The sequence below is a fragment of the Poromitra crassiceps genome (genome assembly GCF_964638095.1).
Source record: "Poromitra crassiceps genome assembly, chromosome: 1".
NCBI classification, from domain to species: Eukaryota; Metazoa; Chordata; class Actinopteri; order Beryciformes; family Melamphaidae; genus Poromitra; species Poromitra crassiceps.
The window spans coordinates 98055472-98080146 of record NC_139623.1 but is presented as its reverse complement, the minus strand read 5'-3'; the positions used below and the strand labels follow the sequence as shown (position 1 = coordinate 98080146).

General features: G+C 44.5%; 2 protein-coding genes across 2 annotated transcripts; both read left to right on the top strand.

The window, feature by feature from the left end:
- Positions 1-12377: 12377 nt before the first annotated feature.
- LOC310772207 (uncharacterized protein) lies at positions 12378-15110 on the top strand (the record flags this gene model as incomplete). Its single annotated transcript, XM_083631979.1, has 2 exons — positions 12378-12413; positions 14206-15110. A coding segment is annotated over exon 2 (858 nt), but the record flags the coding sequence as incomplete, so codon positions are not given.
- On the top strand, positions 15076-24246 carry LOC310778062 (7SK snRNA methylphosphate capping enzyme-like). The gene is made up of 4 exons (XM_083638382.1): positions 15076-16193; positions 23574-23792; positions 23901-24024; positions 24122-24246. The coding sequence occupies exons 1-4, from the start codon at positions 15297-15299 to the stop codon at positions 24154-24156; spliced, it is 1275 nt and encodes a 424-aa protein (XP_083494508.1). The 5' UTR covers positions 15076-15296; the 3' UTR covers positions 24157-24246.
- Positions 24247-24675: the final 429 nt, after the last annotated feature.

The window sequence follows — 24675 nt, the reverse complement described above, 5'->3', positions numbered from 1 at the left end:
CTGTCTCGCACCCTCCACCTCCCCTTCTCCACCCAGTCTTCACAGACCCATCAGTCATCTGATTCATCAGTCTGAGGAGTCTAATCAGTCTCAGAAGGAGAGGCATCACCATCACCACCACCACCAGTATCTAGACTCTACAGGGGGATCTATCTGGCTGCTGCTCATGGCTGATGCAGCTCTATCTCAATATCTCCCTAAGCGCCAAAGACTATTAACAATACCTAATTCTCATCATATTTTCTATAATTCATCATTCATTCACTATTGTAATAAATATTATTTTATTCATTCTCTGGTATCTAGTCTCTCCTGATTGAAATATTTTTGCATACACATCAAGTCAAAGTGCATTATGTCAAAGTGGAAGTAGATGTGTCTTTTCCACTCATTTGATCCTGAGGTGTGACAGTAACAGCCAACACAGAAAAGCCCAGCAGTATTGTCCCTGACACCTTAACTGGCATGCCTGGCACCTAACACCAGGTTTTGTCTTGCCTGTCCACCTTGTAAATGACATACATTACACGCAGAGCACTCACAATGTCTCAATTAATGTCCATATTAAACGTCTTCATTTAACCTTTCTGCTTCCTTTCATCTGTGCAGATTTCACAGATTTAACAGATTAAATGTCACCAGATTAACCTGCTCAGTGTTTTTCATTGAGGGAGCAGCTGTTTTTGTAGGCTATACTGTGAGGAACCAATTGGTGTGACAATGTAACACAGTGGTTAGAGAGACCATGAAAGGTCACAGGTTCAAGTCCTGCACAGCCAGTATGTGTCCTTTAACATCAATCTGTGCTGTCAAAGGCTCCAACAAACGCTTACCTGCTCCCTCATTGAAGTCACTCTGGGTCATAATGTCTAAATGTAACTAAGACACAAAATTCTACCCTTATATAAAATAAGACAATATATGACGAATATAAAATACTTTTCAATTGCTGCGCATCTGGTTTCTTCTGGTATAACAGGTCTAGCAGCCATATTAGACAGCGGTACACTAGACTGACCTTCAGTTTGACTGATGGCCACACTAAACCTATCTTCCCCCTCCACTTTATAGCATGAGATTTCTAAGAAGTCCTCCTCTAATGACTGTGGCAACATTCTATTGTATATGGGCGACATCTATAAACGTGGGGCGAGCGAGCACGACCCACGGCCGTCATCAAGGCCGCCCGTTTTCTGAAGCTGAGTGGTGAAAGCTGGGCTCAGGAGATGACAGAACAGTTAGGATGACAGAACAGATGAATGTCCCATTGGCATTTAAGCCATTTAAGTCTTTAAACTCTACACAGTGACACTTTGTCAGCAGCTAGCAGCACCAGCTCCCTCTCCAGTCTCATCAGCAGCCACAGCTTCAGTGGATGAACCAGAGCCAACACAACAGAAACTATAGTAATACACGCCAGAGGTGCATCAGCCTAGAGCCAAAGGTAAACCACAACACTGCCAAAGTGGCCTCCCTTTAGATTTGGGGAAAATGTTGACAATAGGACAATCGAAATATGTTCTGTCAATATGAAAAAAAATAAAATCCATTGCATTAAAACGGAAAAAAAACCATGAATAAACAGGCATCTATAGCGTGTGACTGGTGATATATATATATATATATATATATATATATATATATATATATATATATATATATATATATATATACACATATATAAGACATTAGCTTAGCCATTTTCTATTCAACTGTAATTATCGGTATGATCAGCTGATAGTTGTTCGGCTATTTTTTCTGGGTGGTATATCAGCTGTCTGGCGAAAAGTCGACTCTACATCATATATGTGGAAATATCATGCGGCTTGGTGCTCAAGGAGTTTCCTAGATTTATGGCAGTGCAGCCTAGCAATCCAATGGACTGCATTTATATAGCACTTTTATCCAAAGCGCTTTACACCTTCACCTTCACACATTCACACACAGAAGGTGGCAAGCTGCCACAGCCATCGGGAGCAATTTGGGGTTCAGTGTCTTGCCCAAGGACACCTCGACATGCGGACTAGAGGAGCTGGGGATCGAACCACCGACCTTCTGATTAGTGGACAACTCGCTCTACCTCCTGAGCCACAGCCCAATCTAACCTGTTTGACTCTGCCAGGCCAAGCATAAATTGTCTAACATCAACAGAAACATTATCTTTATACAAATTTAATTTTTCATTTATAGCACCAATGTGAAAGGTCATCACTGTAGCAGCATTTCCTTTTGATATTTCCTCATAATTCCAAGAATAATATATCATTTTGTAAAAAGCGAGGAAGAAACGCAAGATGATAGGCGCTGTGGTCCAGAATCAAATAATCCCAGTAGCGGCCAATGAGTAACGTATATAAACCATATTAAATGATGGTTTAGATGATCACATTATGGCAGAGCTCACTGTGCCTTGGGAGTAGAGAGGGAAGCATCAGAGAGACATGCAAGCCAGCAGATGAGATGTGCAGAAAGAGATGAAGTGCGTAGGTGAACCAAATTGAGAGCAGCTGCCAGCAGGGTTTCTCTGCCTTCTGCCACGGGCTTCAAGGGATGGCCAAACAAAGTCTCACCTACCAAATGTACCTGGAAAGACAGCTAGTTAGCTGTGGTGGAAAAGAATCTGCACCAAACCGGTCAGTCACTTGCCCAATCACTGTCAATTTACCACCACATACTGTATATATAGCCATAACGAAATAATGTGCAATTCTCTTTTGTGCAATGCTGACATATTAGACTATACATCTTTTGGCCAAATGTGGGCACTCATGGATCATTTTGAATATTCCATGTTTGGAGTTGATATGGCCAGTGAGAGACTTGATGTCAGTGTATGAACAATCTAATATTGAGTGAGTATTGATCAGTTAGAGGAGTGCACAATGCCATGTCAAGTTTGTTTTCTTAGTCTCACACCTTCAAGTGTCACAAGAGCTCTGGTATTTTTGTTCAATTCTAAGTATGGAGATGTCCCTCCCAGCAGCACAATGCCTCACTGCTGGCAGACTACAAATTCCCAGTGTACTTCAACAGGACAGCCTGTCACACGTCTTAACATGGAGTCAGAGAAAGTGATGTATAGGCTACACCATTTTTATGTTCACTCCATTTTTCAGTGTCGGGTGGTGGAATAATATGGTGCAAAATGTATGTGTGGATTTCAATCATAAAATGTTAGTGGCCTTTTTAATGTGTGAATTTGACTGCATTTGTAAGGTGATGTAGTTGATGCAAGCAGAAATCTTGTAATGATTATGCTTAAAATTCAGTAGGGTTAGCTCACTGAGCAGTGAAGAGCCAGATAAGCAATTTCTGTCATGGTTTTTATCGGAATGCATATGATCGTGGCAGGAGCAATATTGACAAAATCAATCACACTTTGCCATTCTTATCAATGTTGAACTGAAGCACCTCAATTTTACCATTTGTTTTACCATCAATTTCTGTTGATATAATGATCTGGCAGTCCAATGCACAAAAACTCCAACAAATAAACGCCTCCAATGCACAAACATTCAAACAAGTAAACACCTCCTGTTCGTGTAGATTCATCTGATGTGTGAGATCTCTACATTCAGTGGATTATGGAGAAGGAAGAGATGCTTCAATGCTCTTCATTTGACCACATCAGATTCACTTTTATAAACCCTCCTCTGGTCATGTGAAAGATGAAGGCTCACGCATGCTCTAGCTACATTCACAAATATTAAACTCACTTTTGTATTTGTTGGCACAGCAGAGATTACCCAAAAAGCTCCAAGAAAATGTGACTCGACGCAGCTGACGCCAACAGCGCAAGTATAACGGAGCCTAACCCTATTTCCATCGGGGGTGAGGAGGTGGTGAGTGTGGACAGCTACAAATACCTGGGCGTTCACCTGGACAAAAAACTGGACTGGAGATGCAATATCGAGGCTGTCTACAAGAAGGGGCAGAGTAGACTCTATTTCCTGAGGAGGCTCAGATCCTTCAACGTGTGCAGCAAGATGTTGCATATCTTACCAGTCTGTGGTAGCAAGTGCAATTCTCTTTGCAGCCACCTGCTGGTGCAACTGCATCAGAGCCGTGCTGGGGACCACTCTGGAGCCCCTGGAGGTGGTTGTGGAGGATGCTACAAAAAATACTCAAAATCATGGATGACATGACACACCCCCTACACCACGACCTGCTGGCTGGACAACGGAGCGGTTTCAGTCAGAGGCTCCATCAGCTCCCCTGCAGCAAGGACCGTTACAGGAGGTCTTTTGTGCCCACCGCAATAACAATATACAATAACTCCTGGACATGCCGAGAGAGGAGGGCCCTCCTCTCCCTACCCCTCCCTCTCTCCCCCCCCTCCCCTCCCACCCTCCTATAATGACCCTCCTGAATGTTGAATCCATACTGCACATGCACAGTGCACACTCATGCACACGTTGCACTTTGCACACTCACAATGCATAGTCATAGCTATATTACCATGTAATATAATACGCCATACAGGGTACGGCATAGTCATAGCAATTATAATATAAATAATCAAACAGTGTACAGCTTTAGTCATAGAAATAATAGTATTATTTAATATACTTACAGTTTCCGGGAAACGAAAGATGTAACGGCGGTGGAAGTAAAGTTGTATATATTGTATATTGCATATTTTACGTATTGTATTGTTTCTTGCTTCTTTCTTGCAATATGTTGATACTGCTGTTTTTGCTCTGCACCTTACCTATGGGAATTTGTGTAACTTTCTATTGGTTAATAAATAGTTGTTGCTGTCATCGATGCTACTGCTGCTGTAATGCCAGAATTTCCCTACGGGGATTAATAAAGTACTCTATCTATCTATCTATCTATCTATCTATCTATCTATCTATCTATCTATCTATCTATCTATCTATCTATCTATCATAATAATAATGTCGATGGGGAGATAACAGGAGAGAGTGAAAGCTATGACCAAGTATATGCACTATAACTTGTAGTCATTGAAATCCTAGTGAAATCACAATTTACTCATTTTGCTGGGGACTCCCCTGCGACCACCTCATCAAGCTGACGTTCGAGTATGGGTCTAGCTGCCGTCGGCAAGGCTCCAAGTCGAGGCTGACGCACAACCATGTTTTCCCCTTAACTCAGCTTATAGGACTCACAGTCACCATTGTGTTTGATGTGCTCTGATTGGCTGGCCCTCACTTGCTTTGCGCAGCATGCAGTATTGGCATATAAAGCCATCTCAGACAAGTTACCCCACTACATCTGCTCCAGGTTTATGGAGGTAGGCAACTCCTACAACCTCAGCTCCAGCACTTGGCTTCATTTTGCGGTGCCAGGTGTGAGGACTGAGGGTGGAAAAAGGAGACTTATTTTTGCCCTTGGTCCTGGAATGACCTGCAGGTTCCACTTAAACTGGATCCTCTCATTTCTTTGGCTAGTTTCAAACATGAGATCAGAGGTCCTTGCCATTAGCTGCTCCTATCGAAAATGCGTAACTCTATATGTCTTCTATAATGTGCTTTTGTGCATGTTTTTTTTTATTCTGTTTCAATTGTTTTCCATGTTGTAAGTATCATCTTTGTCATGGCCTGATGTGTGATTTTTATTGCGTTTTTGTCCAGGTCAGCATTGTAAAATAGATTTGTATCTCAATGCTTTTTTATCTGGTTAAATAAAGGTCAAATAACAAAATAAAAAAAATTGTTAGAGCTAACCTGGGTGTCACGATTGATGACCAACTATCCCTCAAGGTCCATGTGGCCAGAACGTGGCAGGCGTCTGGTCTTCAACCAGCCCAAAAGAACACATGTCACACCGCTGCTCATTTCCCTCCACTGGCTCCCAGTGGCTGCCCACGTCAAATCCAAAGCCTTGACACTCGCTTACAAAACTGCATCAAAAACAGCGCCTGCCTACCTGGGGTTAGGGTTCTGATCCTACCTGGGGTTAGGGTTCTGATCCTACCTGGGGTTAGGGTTCTGATCCTACCTGGGGTTAGGGTTCTGATCCCAGGGTTAGGGTTAGGGTTAGGGTTAGGGTTAGGTTTGCAAATTGTAGCGGACTGTAGTGTTGGCTTTGGAGGAGGCCTGCGCTGTCTGAGTGCCATTCTATTTGCATATGAAAACAGCAAGGCTTGGAAGTCTGAAACATTCAGGACATCCAGTCTGATGCTGCTCAGATGGAGATGCATCTTAGTTTGAATATAAAATAGGGGTGGGGATGGAACTGAGTGGGCTCTTGGGATTAGTGACAGGGGTCTGTGTGTGTGTGTGTGTGTGTGTGTGTGTGTGTGTGTGTGTGTGTGTGTGTGTGTGTTTACACACTTACACACAGTTTTACTGTTGTTATTCAAATGTTACACAGGTATTTTCACAGGGATAGGATGATGTGGAAAGTCCTTTAATTTGAGGACATTTTGTCAGCAGCCTCTAAAAAATGTTTAAGAGCTGGAAAGCAACAGTAGCCAATCAATGTCAGTATGTAGTACTGTAATATGTATATGTTTAGAGCACTACGCCTCACATACTGTAATATGTATATGTTTATCAATGTCATTATGTAGTACTGTAATATGTATATGTTTATCAATGTCATTATGTAGTACTGTAATATGTATATGTTTATCAATGTCATTATGTAGTTACTGTAATATGTATATGTTTATCAATGTCATTATGTAGTACTGTAATATGTATATGTTTATCAATGTCATTATGTAGTACTGTAATATGTATATGTTTATCAATGTCATTATGTAGTACTGTAATATGTATATGTTTATCAATGTCATTATGTAGTACTGTAATATGTATATGTTTAGAGCACTACGCCTCACACACACACAAAAGATAATGTCATTATGTAGTACTGTAATATGTATATGTTTAGAGCACTACGCCTCACACACACACAAAAGATAATGAGCATTTTACAATTGGACAGTCACTAGACCCAGACAGATTAGTCACAGAGGCACTGCGAAATGTGTCTTCCGTGTTTGACCCATCCTGGCTCGTCCTCCTCTATGGTTTCCGGCCAGGAGCGGAGGGCAGCTGCAGTGGAGCGCCTGGGGACCAACTTCTTCCAACCGCCGTTGGTCAGATGATGATCTTCTGCATGTTTTTAGTGTGGGCTTATATGGAGGAAACCCCAGGGGATCACGAGGCGATCATGCAAACTCCAAACAGACAGGCCCTTTCTCACGAGATAAGCCACCTGGGATAAGCCACCATAGGGAGAGATACCCCCATGTGTCAACAGTGTCCCAGGCGGGAATCGAACCACGGACCTTCTTGCTGGAGGCGGGTGTGCGAGAACACTACGAGGCGAGAACACTACCACTGTGCCATTAACTAATTAAGTTAGTTTGATTGATTTTCAAATAAAAACTACAATGAAAATCATCACCACCATATCAGCACAGATCAGTGCTAGCTGCACAAGCACAACCTGAGCCTATCCTCATGGATATTCACAAACCATGGAGTATAAATATTCACTGTCATCTTTTATGACTTAACACATTGAGTGCCAAGGACGTCTCTGGACATCCTAAAAAAATGTAACGAGGAGTGCCAAGGACGTCTGTGGACGTCCTAAAATCATAATTCATATTATTCCATAATTCTGCTGTTTAAGGTCGTACCTAGCCAGTGAGCATGAATCCCTTCAAGGGATCACACGGCGCCACCTTAAACATCGACACGGGAGCTGCGCCACCCACCTCAGATCCTTTACTTTGTGCAGGAGACAGCAGGGAAAGACGTGATCAAAGGGGAAACCGATGCATGCTTCAGCCAGAGCCGTATAGATTGCTCTGTCTGCAGCGGACAGTTGGCTCGGCTGCATCCGCGCTCACAACTGAGCTCTTCTGCTTCTATCTATCTCCACACGATTCCCTGCCAGAAAGCCAGCATCCGAAGCCGAACGGCCAAACCTTTTCGTTCAGTCGCGTTTGGCATTTCCTTGTTGCGCGCTGGGATCCGTCCGGGGCAAAAACGGAGTCTGTGAGAAAACAAACTCTGTGCGTGTGGGGAGGAGCCCGCAGCTCAGAGGTGGAGAGGGGGGGGGGGGGGAGAGGGGGGGGGGGGGGGGGGCACGCAGGCTGCACAGAAACCACACCACGCCACCACATCAGAAAACACCAGCCAGAGTCAGTGAATGTGCTCGAAATTAGAGTGCAAAAGGTATTCATAAAAGTGACTATATCTTGGAAAGTAAAAAAAAACGGCAGAAAACCCTTGAAAGTGCACTTTTTTCAGAGGCTGTCATTTCATAATGGAACTGTCTAGAAACAAAATTTCTTCTTTGGAAGAAGCAGGAGTGTTCAATGTTTCATTAAAGTCCAGCCCTGTCAATATAGGCCCTAATAGAAAAAATTCTATAGCTGTTTTCAACTGAATGGAAGTGAATCTGGCACAGGCTGCAGACAATTTTACTGAAGCGCTGTGGCACTCAATGTGTTAATTTAGCCTGCACCCCTTCCCCCTGCACACTGCCTGTCCTGCACCCTGCCTGTCCTGCACCCTGCCTGTCCTCAGTCAAGCCTTGTGTCAATATTAATCAGCGCATGGTGGCCTAGCATAGGGTGTGATACAAAGATCCTATCCATGACGGCACGGGGCCTGAACAAGCCCCTCCCCCTGACAGCTGGCTCATTGTGTGCTGTGCCACTGAAGCTGCCTTGTTTCCCCTCTCTTGGACAGTTCAATAACTAATCTCAATGCAGCCAGCAGCATTCCCCCCCCCCCCCCCCCCCCCCCCCCCCCCCCCCAGTGAAGCTTTGAAAACGAGGATGGCAGACCCAGTGGAAACACATACTATAATATGCTTGTCAGTGTATACTGTAGGCTTAGGGTAGCTGTTAAGTTATCTTGCCAGTTCACAGGAGTGTTTATAGAGGTCAAAAACTGCACATGCCAGTCTATAGTTTGCACAGCTCTAAGGGACTGTCCGATATTTACGTGGGGGGGGTGGGTGGTAAAAAAAGGGGGGGGGGGCATTTTGATTTTATTTTGAATACTGGGAGGGCAAGGTATTATGGGGTTGCATCATATAAATGTGTGGGGGGGGGGGGCTACATATAAATGTTGACTTGCTTTATTTTATTTATTTTTGGAGCAGATTTACATCACAAACCAGTTCAACGATTTGCATATTATATATATATATTGCAAGGAAAAGTGCAAGGGGAGGGAGGGCAAATGATTTTCTATCCAGCTGTTGAAGACACATTTCCGATAATAAATGTGGACAAATCTGTACACAAGTCACATGAAATGCCAGGTGTAAATGGGGTCTAATTGAGTGTATAAAATACACTTATGAAAAGATACTTAAAAGAGCATTGAATCCTTCATCCCTCGGACATCACACACACAGAATATGAGCAGAAGCAGTGAAGTGGTGTGGTGTTGCTGTGCACAGGGCACGCGAGCGAGACGCCCCTCCCTCTGACACATGAAGGCTAATGAACAGCCGGCTCGTGCTCTTGATGGCGAGCCTTTTGGGCCATGTGAGAAGCATGTGTACTCACCACTTTCTGCTTGGACACACACAAACAATAGGACGCGTCTGGAGTATTTGGGGCCCAAACCCCTGAAGAAGGGCAGATGGTGCCCGGGATCTAGGATCGCACCCCTATTAACATGAGAAAAGAGAGGGTTACAGAGGCGGGGGAACAGGTACCCTCTCTCCTATTTCCCCTTCTATAGAGATTAGGGGGGGGGGGGGGGGGGGGGGGGGGTCATTTACCCAACAGAATCTGTGGCAGTGAATTGGAGCCCAATTATAAACATGCTGTCAACCTGTCAGCAGAGAATATTACGAGGATCCCATTTGAAGAAAGCCAATACCCAGTTGCATAAAAATCCTTAAATAGGCTAAGTTTTAGCACAGTTTCCATAATGGCTTCCCTATGCTTGGCTGAGTTCCAGAATCCCCCATCCTTATCTTGAACCTAACATGTCAGTTAATCAGTCAGAAGATTGCATTTTGCTGAGGTAATGTTAGCTTTCATTGGCAATTGACTTGGGACTGATTTTTTTTTGGCTCAACATAATGGCTGAAAACAAAATATTTGATGCTCAGAAGCAAAATAAAAGGTATTTAAAATGCAGTAACATTGTGCTTTTTTCTTTCTTTCCTTAGGCTATGTCAGCAGGCTTGCTGAATGCTGATTTTGGCAGCGTTTTGAGTGACTGCAGTATGATTACTCTTTCATTACTATACCCAGAAGTTTAAAATGTCAACATGATTATATTTATCCAAAGGTAACTAGAACAGCTTGATTAATATTACTCACCCATTACAATTGTTCTACACTCTGATCACTTCATTATCACCATCACCATTGTCATTATCAGTAGCCTATATGGGGCTATGAAGTATTACTTCTTAGTCATCATGATGATTAGGCAATTGATGGTTGTTGATTTATTTAATAAAAAATATTATCTGGATATTGTGTGTGTGTGTGTGTGTGTGTGTGTGTGTGTGTGTGTGTGTGTGTGTGTGTGTGAGAGAGAGAGAGAGAGAGAGAGAGAGAGAGAGAGAGAGAGAGAGAGAGAGAGAGAGTTAGTCATGCTGATTTCTGTTGATGTTTATAGTTGTTCAGATTAATAGTTGTTTATCTTAGGATTTGTCTCCCTCTAGTGGCTATTCGGAGGCCAGGCAACTTAACTGTCTGGTAGTCATCTCTCTGCCGCTGCCCTCTCCAATGTTAGGATATATCTCTTACAGAATGACTGACTCTATGACTGGAAGCCATCGGCATACTTGGGAGAAAAGCATGTTTCAAATAGGCTTGAGGCTCCGTACAAATAATAGACTCTCAAGCCAGTCCATACTCGGACACATGCCTTCCAGAAACTAGAGTCCAGGTGGGGGTATTGCAGCAAGCAGGATGCTACTCAGTAGTTAGCCTTATTTATAGCAAGCTAGGTAACTTCTTCAACAGCATGCAACAACTTCTCTGAACATTTGTCATTGTCATTTGTGTAACAAAACTCGGGACGTTTACCGGTATCCATGATGAGTGATGACGCAGTGTGAGTGAGCATGGTCGCCGTTTTGCAGCACGCATGCACTCGACTAGGGCCAGAGACATCTTGCCTGGGCAATCTGGGCACGCATGCCTGCACAGGCGCAGCGGCCAGGATGAAAGAAAAAGGGGCGGGGCTGGTAATCGTTTGTCGTTTAAGTAGCCTACACAAAATTGCCAAAAAGGTAGGCTAATTTAACTACAGTACTGTAGTACTAGATATAACTAGTTATATCTTCATTTTACAGGACTTACCAGGTGTTTCTATGTGTTTCCAGGATGACTTCAACTTATTATTTTAGATATAGAGCTGGGGAACATTGGACCCTGGGAACATTACCTTTTGTCATGTTCCCATTAGGTGCCATATAAATCTGGGGAACATTGAACCCTGGGAGAGCACATTTTAGACATGGGGGAAATTAACCTTGGGAACATTAACCTTTTGTCATGTTCCCATTAGTAAATCTGGGGAACATTGAACCATGGGAACATTGGACCCTGGGAGAGCACATAAGGCCTGAGGAAGAACAATTAACCCTGGGAATATTGAACCCTTTGTCATGCATGTTCCCATTAGGTGCCATATACATCTGGGGAACATTGAACCCTGGGGACATTGAGCTGACCCCGCAAAGGAGTGCCTGCCCATCTCCATGTTTAAAGTGCATGGCAGATTCTCTTGACTGATTAATTGATCATTACAATGTATTAAATTGTATCAAAATCATATGCCTTTGAGCTGCAACAACTGACCCAGAAATAAGTATCTTGACTGGACAGGGTCATTATAATGCATTACCAAAAAAAAAAAAAAATGGCCTTTGAGCTGCAACAAGATCCATAAATAAACAGGGGGGAAACGAGCACAGGCACAGCCCACAGTGTAGGCTCACACTATGATGTTTATGACAATATACCAGAATCTGATTCCAAACTATTGTAACCAGAATCGGGATCAATGACCTCTTTATAATAGACAGACAGAAGAGCCAGCTCGGGTAACCACCTAGCGGGGACAAGGCGGAGATCTGCCTCCTCGACACATCTTGTGGACTACAGCACAGAGCCGGATGCACCGCCATGCCGCCTCTCGCGAACGGAATAATTTATTCGCCAACCTGCCTTCTGTGAGACAGACTGGTTACTAGACTAGTTGACTGAACAAGTCGACAAGACAGCTTGGAGGCCAGGGTGGGGCTTTAAAGCTGAGCCACTTCCCCTCAAAATACACGCTGTGTTTACTGTCTTCCACCCCTTGTGTTGATGCACGCAGACTTGTGTGTTAGCTACGTGGCTAACGTTAGCTTGAGTCCAGAGTGTGTACTAGTGACAGTCCGCTCAGCCACACTGTAGGCGGGGAAAGCTGTGAGGCGAGACGGTTATTTTGATGGTGAGTATGCTGTTGACTCTACTAGCTGCTAGGCTATATCGTATCACTTCCATAATGTGACTCAGGCAGCTGCATAACAAGATGGTTTCCTGAGTGTTTATCTAGCGCCTCTTGGCCGGAGTGAAGCTGAACGTTCAGGCAACGTTTCGGTCCTCCTTTGGCCCGCAATAGAGAAGCTAACGATACGTAGCTAGCATGTTAACTAGTTAAGTGTCTACTGCACCACAAGGGCTCCCAAACTTTTTCAGCTCAGTGACCCGCAAGTAGATATACGTTTGAGACCGCAGACCCCCATCTGATCATGGATTTGTCCCAGGTACCCCCCACCTGGAGATGTTTTTGCTAAGAGATAACGCTAACAGTGGAAAGTTAAACTGATCTTATACATTCAATAGTCGTGCTATAGTGTAGTGCATGTCATAATAGTGAAATTAAACAAACCATCATTTTGCTGGGGGACCCCTGGAGGTCCCTGAACCCCAGTTTGAGAACAACTGAAGCATAGCCTCCTTATTATAAAAGGGAACATGTTGGCAAAGTTTGTTTCTCTGTTTCAAGAATTTTGGCCCGGCCACAGCTATGCCGTTTTAAGTGGGATTGGGCTGAAACTTTCAGGAAGTGTAAAGAGCACCTGTGCAGGTGACCTGACACAGAGCCTGATTTTTTAATTAGGTAATTGCCCTAATTACCTAATGATGATGCATGTCATCAGTGGTGATGTCATCAGTGATGTCATCCTTCCTGCCTGAGGCTATACTTCAGTGATGACATCATCAGTGATGTCTCCGTGATGATGTCATCAGTGATGTCATAGAGCAGGCGAGGCCGCGTAGCGGGCGAGCTGATGCGACGCGCAGTGGGCGAGCTGCGTATCTGAGCTGCAGGGTCAGCTTGGCGAGCTGCAGAGCGGGCAAGGCCGTAGCGAAGCGCGCAAGATGCCTAGTTTGTTATGTTTGCCAACTCGGATACAATAAAATGGGCTTTTGTGTGTGTGTGTGTGTGTGTGTGTGTGTGTGTGTGTGTGTGTGTGTGTGTGTGTGTGTGTGTGTGTGTGAGAGAAAGAGAGAATACCTTCTCACCTGATGGATTGTGTAATGAAAAAAAATCTTGATCTGCCTCTATGCACTGCCTCGTAGCATGTAGCACCTATGTCCTGTTGGACTAGAACTTAGCTTTATGGCATCTGTTGTTCTTTCCTGAATAGAGGTTTTAACTTGACAACATAAACATTCTAAATGGTCCCTAGCTTACTTCCTGTTGCAGGGTCTGCTAATACAATAGCTGACAGGAAATCAGCTAGGTTTCAAACTGTACATTTCCGTGGAGGGGGCACGGTGTCACACCTCACAGCAAGAAGGTCCTGGGTTTGATTCCCGCATGGGACGCTGTGGGCACTGAGGGTGTGTCCCCATCCCCATGTCCTCAGTGCCTACCCCCCAGGTGGGCTCGTCAAAAAGGGCCTTTCTGTGCGGAGTTTGCATGTTCTCCCCGTGCTCCCCTGGGGTTTCCTCCAGATAGGAACCCCATGCTAAAAACATGCAAAAAAAACACCACACAATTCTGTGAAAACCTATAGATCCTTGCTTGTGTCTAAAAATCTCATATTTACTTTGGACAAAAGCGTCTGCCAAATGGGAAATTGATAATTGTAATTATGTGTGATAGAGACAATAGAGCTAAATTTAATAACCTTTTTTCAGCATCTTTAAAATGAATTATACTGTTCAGTAAATGTCTAGTTAAACTTTTTGGAATAACAAAGTGTTTTAACAGTGTTTTCTGTGACTTTCAGATTGAGAGAGGCTTCCATGTCTGCATCAGCACTGGAAAGTAATAAAGATGTCTGTTGAGGAGGAGACTGTCAAAACCACCGGTAGTTCACCGGCCAGCTCGGCTCCATCTCTGCAACTCTCAGAATGTACTGGAAGTTACCACAGTATCTCCATAATGGCAGAGGTTACCGCTGCCACCGCTGACCGTTCTACTGTTACAGCTACCTGCCCTGTGCCGACTACTCGGGCGTCACCAGATCACACCGGCTCCACGGACACTCTTACCCACTCAGAACATGTCAGACAGAGGGCCAGAGGGAATGAGAATAACATAAACCGCAGAAACAGCTTCCATCATTCCAAACAGCAGCAACAACAGAAACTAGCAAAGCGCCGCAACACAAGCTCCGGATTCAAGCATCCAACATCTGGCAAGAGAAGACGAAGGGCCAATTCTCTCAGTGACTCCGTTTTGCCCACCGACTTCCACCTGGGCGGGAACATTCATGACCCGCTGAACCTCAACAGCCTGAATGACGAGGAGGTCAACAGGGCGCTGAACGCAGAGACGCCCAAATCCTCCCCGCTGCCGGCCAAGAACCGAGACCCCGTGGAGATCCTCATCCCCTGGGACATCACTGACCCGCTCAACCTCAACAGTGGGATAGCAGATGGCAGCGTCTTGGTGGCACCCTATAAGAGCAGTGGCAGAAAGAGACACCGCAACAGACATCATGGAGGTGGAGGTGGAGGTGGAGGTGGAGGTGGAGGTGGAGGTGGAGGTGGAGGTGGGATTTCATCCACACAGCTCGATCTCTCAGAATCAGAAAGAAGTGAGGTGAAAAGCGGCACCTCCACACTGCTGTCAGGTGTGTCTGCCTCATGCTCGGCACTCAACGTCCCGAAAGGGTCCGGCGCCTTCTCCAGTACATCAGGGGATTCCCGCGAGTGTCAGGCGGCCGACTCAACCGGCTGCAAGGAAGAGACGACGCCGTCGTCTGTCTCTGCTCCCCACACCCAGACGTCCGTCTCTGCTCCCCACACCCAGACGTCCGTCTCTGCTCCCCACACCCAGACGTCCGTCTCTGCCCCCCACACCCAGACACGAAACATGGAAGACTCCATGTCCTCCACATCGGGGGGACCAAACCAGCACTCAGGCAGACGCAAACGCAGGCGCAACTCGGGCAAGATGGAGCCCCCTGTGACTCATTCGACCCCCATCGGAAAGCCAGGAGCTGGAGACGGGACTTGTGGGGCAGCAGCAGCAGCATCCAGAAACTCTCAGTCCTTCCACACGCCGAGGAGTGGTTCCAAAGCCGGCCCAGGAGGTCGCCAGCAGCAGCCCTTCAACCAACAGAAGAAGGAGACAAAGAAGTTCCAGTATGGTAACTACGACAAGTATTATGGCTACCGTAACCCAGGTGCCAGCGAAGACCCACGGGTACGTGTGCTTCGTCCAGAATGGTTTCGGGGTAAAGACGTACTGGATTTGGGCTGCAATTCGGGCCACCTCACTCTATATATTGCCAAAATGCTAAGACCTGCCCGCATATTGGGCCTGGATATTGACAGCGGTCTGGTGCATGCTGCCCGAAAGAACATCAGACATTATTTGTCCGAGCTGCAGACCCAGGAGGCCAGACGAAAGGGCACTAAACCAGAGGAGAGGAATGGAAACGAGAGTTGCACAGGCAAAGAAAAGAAGCACAAGGAAGCGGAGAGCATGGATGAAAACGGGAAACCGGTGAAAGGAGAAAGCGGCCCTGCGGAGACTGTAAATGACAGCGTCTCCTGTCACACAGATGTGGGCGGGGCCCGGCGGCAGCACCGCACAACAGAGGAAATGAAGCAGGAAGCTGGTGATTTGCCCCCTGCTGATCGCTCTGTGAGCCGCTCTTTCCCCGTGTCCCTGCGCATCTCCAGAGGGCCCATAGCTGCACCTCCACTCACAGAAACGTCTAGTGTACGAGCCGGGGAGTTCCCCTCCAATGTGTCCTTTATCAAGGTAAGAGGTGTGTGTGTGTGTGTGTCTGTGTGTCTGTGTGTCTGTGTGTCTGTGTGTGTGTCTGTGTGTGTGTCCTCTTCTAAACATGAACTGCGGATTATAACCGTAGATCAGGTCCGACTATCCGCCGCAGTTACCCTACTAGTAGATATGAGTCAATAAACCGCTTAATCACTTTCTAAACATGGGGAGAAGGTCTGGCGTGGTTTGGAGCACAGTGCTGCTGCCTACTGCAGAGGACAGGTAGGCTACAGAATAGGCTACAATTCTTTGCTCTGGATCAAATTATACAGTATGTTTTGAATGCATTTATTTCTCTAGTATTCTTCTCAGAGATCGACTTTGCAGTGGGAAATATAGCCTATTTGTTCGGCACGTCATTCTGGGCAAGCTTGGGCAAGCTCCCATCTGCATTTGCAGACACAAATATGAGCCAATATTTCCGCGACATTGCCTTGATGAGAATACAGTGCAGCTTATTAAAACATGTTGGAATATGCTAAAATCAGTCACGGAGAGAGGAGTGCAATGTGACTGCTGCACATGGCTCTCTCCCCCGTGGGCAGAAAAAAAAATCGATAATCAATTCTCAAACGAATTATACATGGTCACGGACCATGCAGTTTAATCCATTGATATGCCGAACGATTAATTAGTCTAATATAGGCTACGTGAACGTTAATACCGGGCACTTCACCCAATAGCCTATAGCAGTATCATTGTTAAATTTTCAAACAGATGGAAGCAGATGGAAGAAACGAAACGATTAAACTTTTAGGGTAGGCTACTTGTTTACTCACCAATTTGGCTCTCTTCCAAATAATCCAGCCACGTAACTACGTCCATTCATGAAATGATTAAATAGCATGGGGACATTATGGTCTGTATGACTATGTGCTCACTCAGCACGTCATCAACGCCCCCTCCCGCCTGCCCCCTCCACCCCGCCGGAGCCTCTGCTGCGACCTGCTAAATAGGGCTGCTCGATAAATCGATTTTGAATCGTAATCGAATTAATTAGTTAGGACGATGTTAAAAAAATGAAAATCGTAAAATCTATTTACACTTTAGGGTAATAACGTTATTCTCTCTCATGTACGCGTGCTGCTTACTCGTCCCTTCTCCCCGCTGTAAAGTCTCTCTGGAGGCTGTGACTACTGCTGGCTACTAAAGACAGCAGCAATGAACTTATTTATATTTCAACACCTCCAAAAAGCAGAGTGTGAGCACTGAGCAGCGTGTTGCACTGCGGGCTGTGCAAGATAACGATTACCACAACACATACACACACGCGCACACATGAACACAGACGTTATCACCGGACGCTGAAATGTTGCCTTTATAGTTCACAATTCACATAACAACAAAACAACACATGAGGCCACCGAGTAGCTTCTGCATCTTGGCTGTAACGTTACCAGTACTGACCGTGTCTGTCTGAATTTCCTCCTAACTGCTGCTATCGCAGTTCCCCGCATACCTGGCGGGTGGTCGCTTAGACACTGCTAATATAAACTTTCTTTAATATAAACTTTCTTTTCATGTACATGTAGAACATCTCACAAAGAATTTGAGGAGAAAAATCGGCTTTTTGTATAGAAACAAGTCTTGTTTTTCACTATTGGCCAGAAAAACTGTTGTCCAATCTTTGATAATGTCCGTTTTTGATTATGGTGATGTGATTTACATGTATGCCTTTCCATCCGTCTTAAAGCCTCTTGATGCTGTATATCATAGCGCTCTGCGTTTTGTTACAGGTGATGTTTTCAGTACACATCATTGTATTCTGTACGAAAATGTGGGTTGGTCCTCCCTGTCGGAGCGTAGAGATCAGCACTGTCTGATATTTATTTATAAAGCATTAATTGGGAAACTTCCACCTTACTTATCCGCACTCCTTTCTTGTAACAGTGGAGGTTATAAAACACGATCGCGGTCCTATATCAGACTGTCTGTCCCACGGGTGCGAACCGAACAAGGAAAGACCGCTTTTTCTTGGTTCGCCCCCAACAGATGGAATGTGCTCCAGGAAAACTTAAAAATGGATAATTTGATCCCGCTTGCTTCTTTTAAAGCACTTTTAGAAAGCATTCCTCGCAGGGTGTGTTCATGTTTTATTTGAAATTATTTAATTATGCTCTTGATGCTTGTTATTGTCTGCTGTGTTAACCTGTAATTTTGTAACTGCTGTATATGTTCTTTGTACACCAGGGCTCCCTTGTAAATGAGAGCTTGCTCTCAAGGGACTCTCCCTGTATAAATAAAGGTAAAATAAAATAAAAAAATAAATATAATTATGTCACGGAGGCACACGCTACAGGCAAGAGTAATTGAACCAAGAGTATCCCTCCAACAGAGCACCGAGTGCTCAATCAAATCCACCAGTGTCAAGTGACTGCAGGTTAGCAAGCAACAGCCAGGAAGTTAGGCATAGCAAGTTAGGCTAAAACAGGAAGTTGGGTTGTTCTGCCTTCAGAGTAAAAGCGTAAATTGTCACTTATGAAAGAAAAAAAGAGAGCTCTGCAGGGCAACAAATGTTTAGAGAAGTATAATAGTATAAACAAATCGAAAATCGAGTTTTGAGATAAAAAATCGTCAATTTTATTTTTAGGCAAAATCGAACAGCCCTACTGCTAAACTAGAGCCGTAGCACAAATGATGCGGAGCTTAGACTAGGGCCTAGGTGGTATATGCTCCGGAGTCACGGGAGTGCGCTCAAAACGGAGAAATGGTTCTAAACATGCAGCCTGTTTGACTAAGGTGCGGTTATGATCAGGAGTTCAGTGCATGTATAGAAACTAGGGCTTTCAAACGATTCATTTTCTTAATGGCGATTAATCTTGTGATTAACTGTAGTTAATCGCGATTAATCGCATCTTTGTATCGCATGTTTAAAATGCCATTATTTTGCATTTCATTCGATATTAATAATTCTTACCAGTGTGTCGTGATTGGGAATCAAATGAATGCAAATACATGTACTTTGTGATCTTGAATTTTAGATGTATTTTCAATTCAATAGAAGTGCAATGTAGACAGGGGGTAACAATGTCTACAAAATATATCTTGAACAGAAAATAAATGCACAATTGTAAACAGTGCAGTACATGCTCCAGAACCGATACTTCCGGTGGCGGCGCTATAGAGCAGTCGAAACCCAAAATGACACAGCCGAAGTAGGCTGTGTCTGAGCTAAAAACTTTGGCACTTCCATGTGAATAATGGTAGGTACAGTTTTATTGTGATTGATAACGTGTATATCACGTGAAGCCATTGGAGCCGACCTCCCAGTGGCTAGACGACCCGCGCATCCGAGACTCTGAAGGAAGAATGATTGATGAGTCTCGCGCTAGCTAGCTGGCTGCTAGCTGGCCGCTAGCTGCTCCGGTATGCTTAGCTTTTAGGTGATAGCTCAAACTCGATGTGCTTCGGTGATATTTTATATTTTTATATTTATATTATTTATATATATATACTCATTTTATATTTCCGTTTTACACAAGGTGCAAAACTACTGTTGACTTGTCCACTGTGCCATTTGGGAGTTTTTTTTTAAGTAAAACGAGCCAATTAGAAGCATGTTGCTCTTTCTTTTCCATGCCTGCACCAACAGCAGGAGACAGGAAACAACTGCGACTGGCTTGACTACAAATACGGGTGCGTCGAAGGGACAAAATAGCGGCATGCGATTAATGCGATTATATTAAAATATATTTAAAAAAAAAGCGCTATGGTCGGCCCTTAATCGCATCGCGGTTAAAGCTGACAGCCCTAATAGAAACAGCTATAGATTCAACATGACTAGGTTAACAAAGTAATTTATAGGAACCAGTCTTTATCTGTTCCAGCCCAGTGCTCTCTTCCTCTTTAGACTCACAAGAGTTTGACTATATTTCCCAGCAAGACATAACCAGAAAAGCTGCATTGGGAACGATGTGCTGAAGTACTGACTGAGAAGCTTTTCTAATAGTCCCATTTAAATTACGTCAATTTCATTGTCATTGACGTTGACATACTTTTCAGTTTGCATGGCTATTTCCTCTGTCTGAAACCTCCACACTCATAATCAGTTTTCCTCTAAAGTAGGGAACGGCGGTTTAGCAAATTTCACAGCATACAGTGAATCCTCCTGGGTTATCCAGTGCAGTGTGCACCATGCAGCTTATCTTTATTTACAGCACACAGTAGTGAATCTACTGGTAGATTCCCAGTATCTAGTAGTAGATTCCCAGTATTTCCCCAGTAGTGAAAATACTGGGAGGCGGGCCATAGCGTCTCTGTCGATGATTTGATTCGACAGTTCTGGGCACTGGCGTTGGCGTTGGCCAATCCTGGCGTGTTCCACCCCCAAATCGATTGTGGCGCAAAGTGAGTGGCTTCTAGGACGAACAGGCTCTCTGAGCCGCGCGCCACTAACGTTATTTTAGAGCAGCGCAGTAAATACAATATTCCTGGAACGCGAGTTTAACGAAACAGTTACATGTCCTCTGCATTCTACATCAAATAAAGACATTACTGTTTGTTTTATTAACTTATTGGCCAAGTTATGTTCAATTTAGCCAGGGTACAAGGGAGTGTAGGTGGCCATCTTTTCAAATCAAGTAGAATACCGTTTTAGGAAATGGCAAGCTGCAACAATAAGTCACGTTAACCCGGAACTTGTACCCACAATTATTTGTACAGCGGGGCATTCAAAAATAATGTGGATAGCCTATTTCTTTATTTCACTTTTTAACACATTCACTGCCAGCCGTTTTTCAATACTGTAGTTAGCTTCTGTCAGAGGGTTTTTTTGAGGATTCTGGCTCATCTTTCAAGAGCCGAGGATTCGTTTCTGTTAGGATTTTGTGAACACACAATATCTCAAAAGAACTAATAGAATGTGTGCTTTCTCTCTGTCTAAAAGAGTTAGTTTGTAGAGTTAGTAGTTATGTAAGCATTAGCAGTTGAATACAGCATGGTTTCAGCGTCTGAAAATTTATTCTGAGATAAACGGCTTTTTGTGAAATTCGATAGAACAGTCACTTTAACCATTCATTTTTGGCATCAGTAAGACGTCAGACATCTAAACAATAGTTTTGAACAGTAATTTCCTCCATAACAGCAGGAAACACCCCTCTCCTTCAAACTCCTCCCTCCGTGTGTGTTCTTCTTGGCTGCAGCGGGCGTGTCACAAGCTCGTTTCTGTTGCTGCTGTAACCTCGCGTCACCAGGCTCACTGCTTTGCTGCTGCTGTGCCTGTCTGCTGGCGGCCGCTGGGCAAGTCTGGATGGGCTCGCTCGTTTCTTGGGGTTCTGAGAGCTTTGATGAAGCTTTTGCGATTCTGGTCTTATTTATGCTGCATGTTTCAAAGTGTGTTCCACCCGTAATCTATTATGCAAATTTGCAAAACCCCACCGCCAGCTCCCAAGCGCGAAAGCGTTTTCGCCAATCCATTTTCATGAGAATGGCTTCCTCACACTGCTTTTTGCTTGCCTTCCTCTAGAATGGAGAGCACTGTCGCCACTTAGTGGGTCGGTGGAATGGGTTGTACACGTTCGGTAGCTCCAATATTTTTATAGGAGACGTGGGGGGCATTGATCCACGTAGCACCGTCAAAATTTTTTTTTTTTTTTTTGACGTCTCAACTCGTCATTGGCAGTCAACCGTTGGATTTTTTTTGACGAGTCAACTCGCCATTGGCAGTGAACGTGTTAAACATTAAAACATGTAGCCTACATGAATAAACAAATTACATGATAGATTGTCCCCTCTGCCTAGGGCTGTACAATTATTTAGTCTATTTCTCAAAAACTAATATGTCTAAATAAATCTAAACAAGAATACATTAACAAATTAAATTAATATTGGAATTTACATGGGGGGGGGAAACGACTGCTCGACTTGAGAAATCTCCGTCGACTCACGGGTCTCTTGACTGATGATTCGACTAGTCGACTTTTAGAGGACAGCACTACTTTTCTCCTGGGTCTGTACTCCTTACTGCAGGGCTGTCCAAACCTTTTCTCCTGGGTCTGTACTCCTTACTGCAGGGCTGTCCAAACCTTTTCTCCTGGGTCTGTACTCCTTACTGCAGGGCTGTCCAAACCTTTTTGAATAGGTCTGTACTCTTTACTGCAGGGGTCTCCAAACCTTTTTGAATAGGTCTGTACTCCTTACTGCAGGGGTCTCCAAACCTTTTTGAATAGGTCTGTACTCTTTACTGCAGGGCTGTCCAAACCTTTTTGAATGGGTCTGTACTCCTTACTGCAGGGCTGTCCAAACCTTTTTGAATAGGTCTGTACTCCTTACTGCAGGGCTGTCCAAACCTTTTTGAATAGGTCTGTACTCCTTACTGCAGGGCTGTCCAAACCTTTTCTCCTGGGTCTGTACTCCTTACTGCAGGGCTGTCCAAACCTTTTTGAATAGGTCTGTACTCCTTACTGCAGGGCTGTCCAAACCTTTTCTCCTGGGTCTGTACTCCTTACTGCAGGGCTGTCCAAACCTTTTCTCCTGGGTCTGTACTCCTTACTGCAGGGCTGTCCAAACCTTTTCTCCTGGGTCCGTACTCCTTACTGCAGGGCTGTCCAAACCTTTTCTCCTGGGTCTGTACTCCTTACTGCAGGGCTGTCCAAACCTTTTTGAATAGGTCTGTACTCCTTACTGCAGGGCTGTCCAAACCTTTTTGAATAGGTCTGTACTCCTTACTGCAGGGCTGTCCAAACCTTTTTGAATAGGTCTGTACTCCTTACTGCAGGGCTGTCCAAACCTTTTTGAATAGGTCTGTACTCCTTACTGCAGGGCTGTCCAAACCTTTTTGAATGGGTCTGTACTCCTTACTGCAGGGCTGTCCAAACCTTTTTGAATGGGGGCCAGATTAGATCATGTGAAAATGCCGGGGGGACAGCTGCTTCTCGCTGGGTTATAAAGAAATAAAATCAAAAATCACATACAAATGTACACTGTATGTAAAATGTAAGTATTTTGAAATCTGAAAACATTAGTTCTGCATGTGTTGTTCCTAATTGGTGCTTGTACAAACTGTATGATGCTGTCATCGTTAGATGAAGGGAAAAAATGCAACTTGAACTTGCTTGATTAACCAATACTGTGTGGAGAGCCACATATAGTATATTTTGAGAGACAAGCCGAGGGCCACTTAAAATCTGGCAATTTGCCCCAGGGCCGGACTTTGGACATGCCTGCCTTACTGCTTAGTGCTTTACCATGCAATTTTAGGTGTTATTTCTGTGTATTGTCTGTGAACAGAAGACATTTTCACAAACGCCATTTCAATGCTCCAAGTCACTGCTCAAGTTACAGCCAGTGCACTGAAGTGCAGATAATTGTTTGCCCTGCGGTCTCCATCCCACTCACTGCTCCTCCTCTTCTCATCTGTAGGCCAATTACGTCCTGGAGAGCGATAATCTGCTGTTGACTCAGCGGCCGGAGTACGACGTCATCCTGTGCCTGAGCGTCACCAAATGGGTTCAGCTGAACTGGGGGGATGCAGGCCTGAAGCGGCTCTTCCACAGAGTCTACAGACACCTCCGTCCTGGAGGCCTGTTCATCCTGGAGCCACAGCCCTGGGAGTCCTATGGCAGGAGGAAGAAACTGTCTGTAAGAGACTGTGTTGGCACCACTGATGATACCTGGGCTAATAAGTGTACTTGGTGTTTAGCTGTTCAGAGCCTGAGATAAATGTCTGTTTACTCTCTCTCGTCACAGGACAATATTTGCCGGAACTATAACAACATCCGCCTCAGACCTGACAACTTTTCAACGTACCTTACAAGGGAAGTCGGCTTCTCAAGTTATGAGTTAATTGGGACGCCCAACTCTTCATTACGAGGTACTTGACTGCTTGATTGGGCCGGGGGGGGGGGGGTGTGCTTTACATGTTCCTCACCATTACAGCTTTCATCCATCTTCTTGTTCTGTCTTGACAGGTTTTCAGAGGCCAATCTACTTATTTCACAAGTGACCACTCCTGCCTTGAAGATCGTTGAATGTGAGTAGCCTCAACCACGACCACACACAGAAGCAAGCCAGCTGCCCCAGTCTGCAAGGAACCATCTGAAGCTTAAACAGTTACCGAGCTTTTCAGATGCCGAGGATGACATTTTTGAAGGAGAATGGGACCAAAAATGGGATTAATTTCATAAAGATGAGAAGAGGCACCTGTCAAAATCCACTGCGACGAATAAAAACAAACAGGATAGAATGAACTTGGTTATAACTCTACAATGTACCACCCAGAGTGAAATATAGGAAGAGTTTGGCCAAATTGCAGTAGAGGTGCAGATTGATCCAGTCATTTTCCTGGACTATCTTAGTGCTAATTACCCCCCAATTTGTTGCACGGCCATAATGTGTTTGACTATCTTTGGTCATATATCTTTACTTTTATAAATATATTATGTGCCGCCACATCATCATACATTATATATATATTTTTATTTTGTCATTATTTTTGCAAAATGGGACTAATGGCTGAATATAG

Coding starts and splice junctions, on each gene's coding strand:
- LOC310778062 (XM_083638382.1), top strand. CDS start 15,297: ATGGAAGACTCCATGTCCTCCACATCGGGGGGACCAAACCAGCACTCA. Junction 16,194..23,573: donor CCAATGTGTCCTTTATCAAG/GTAAGAGGTGTG, acceptor TCTCATCTGTAG/GCCAATTACGTCCTGGAGAG. Junction 23,793..23,900: donor GCAGGAGGAAGAAACTGTCT/GTAAGAGACTGT, acceptor CTCTCGTCACAG/GACAATATTTGCCGGAACTA.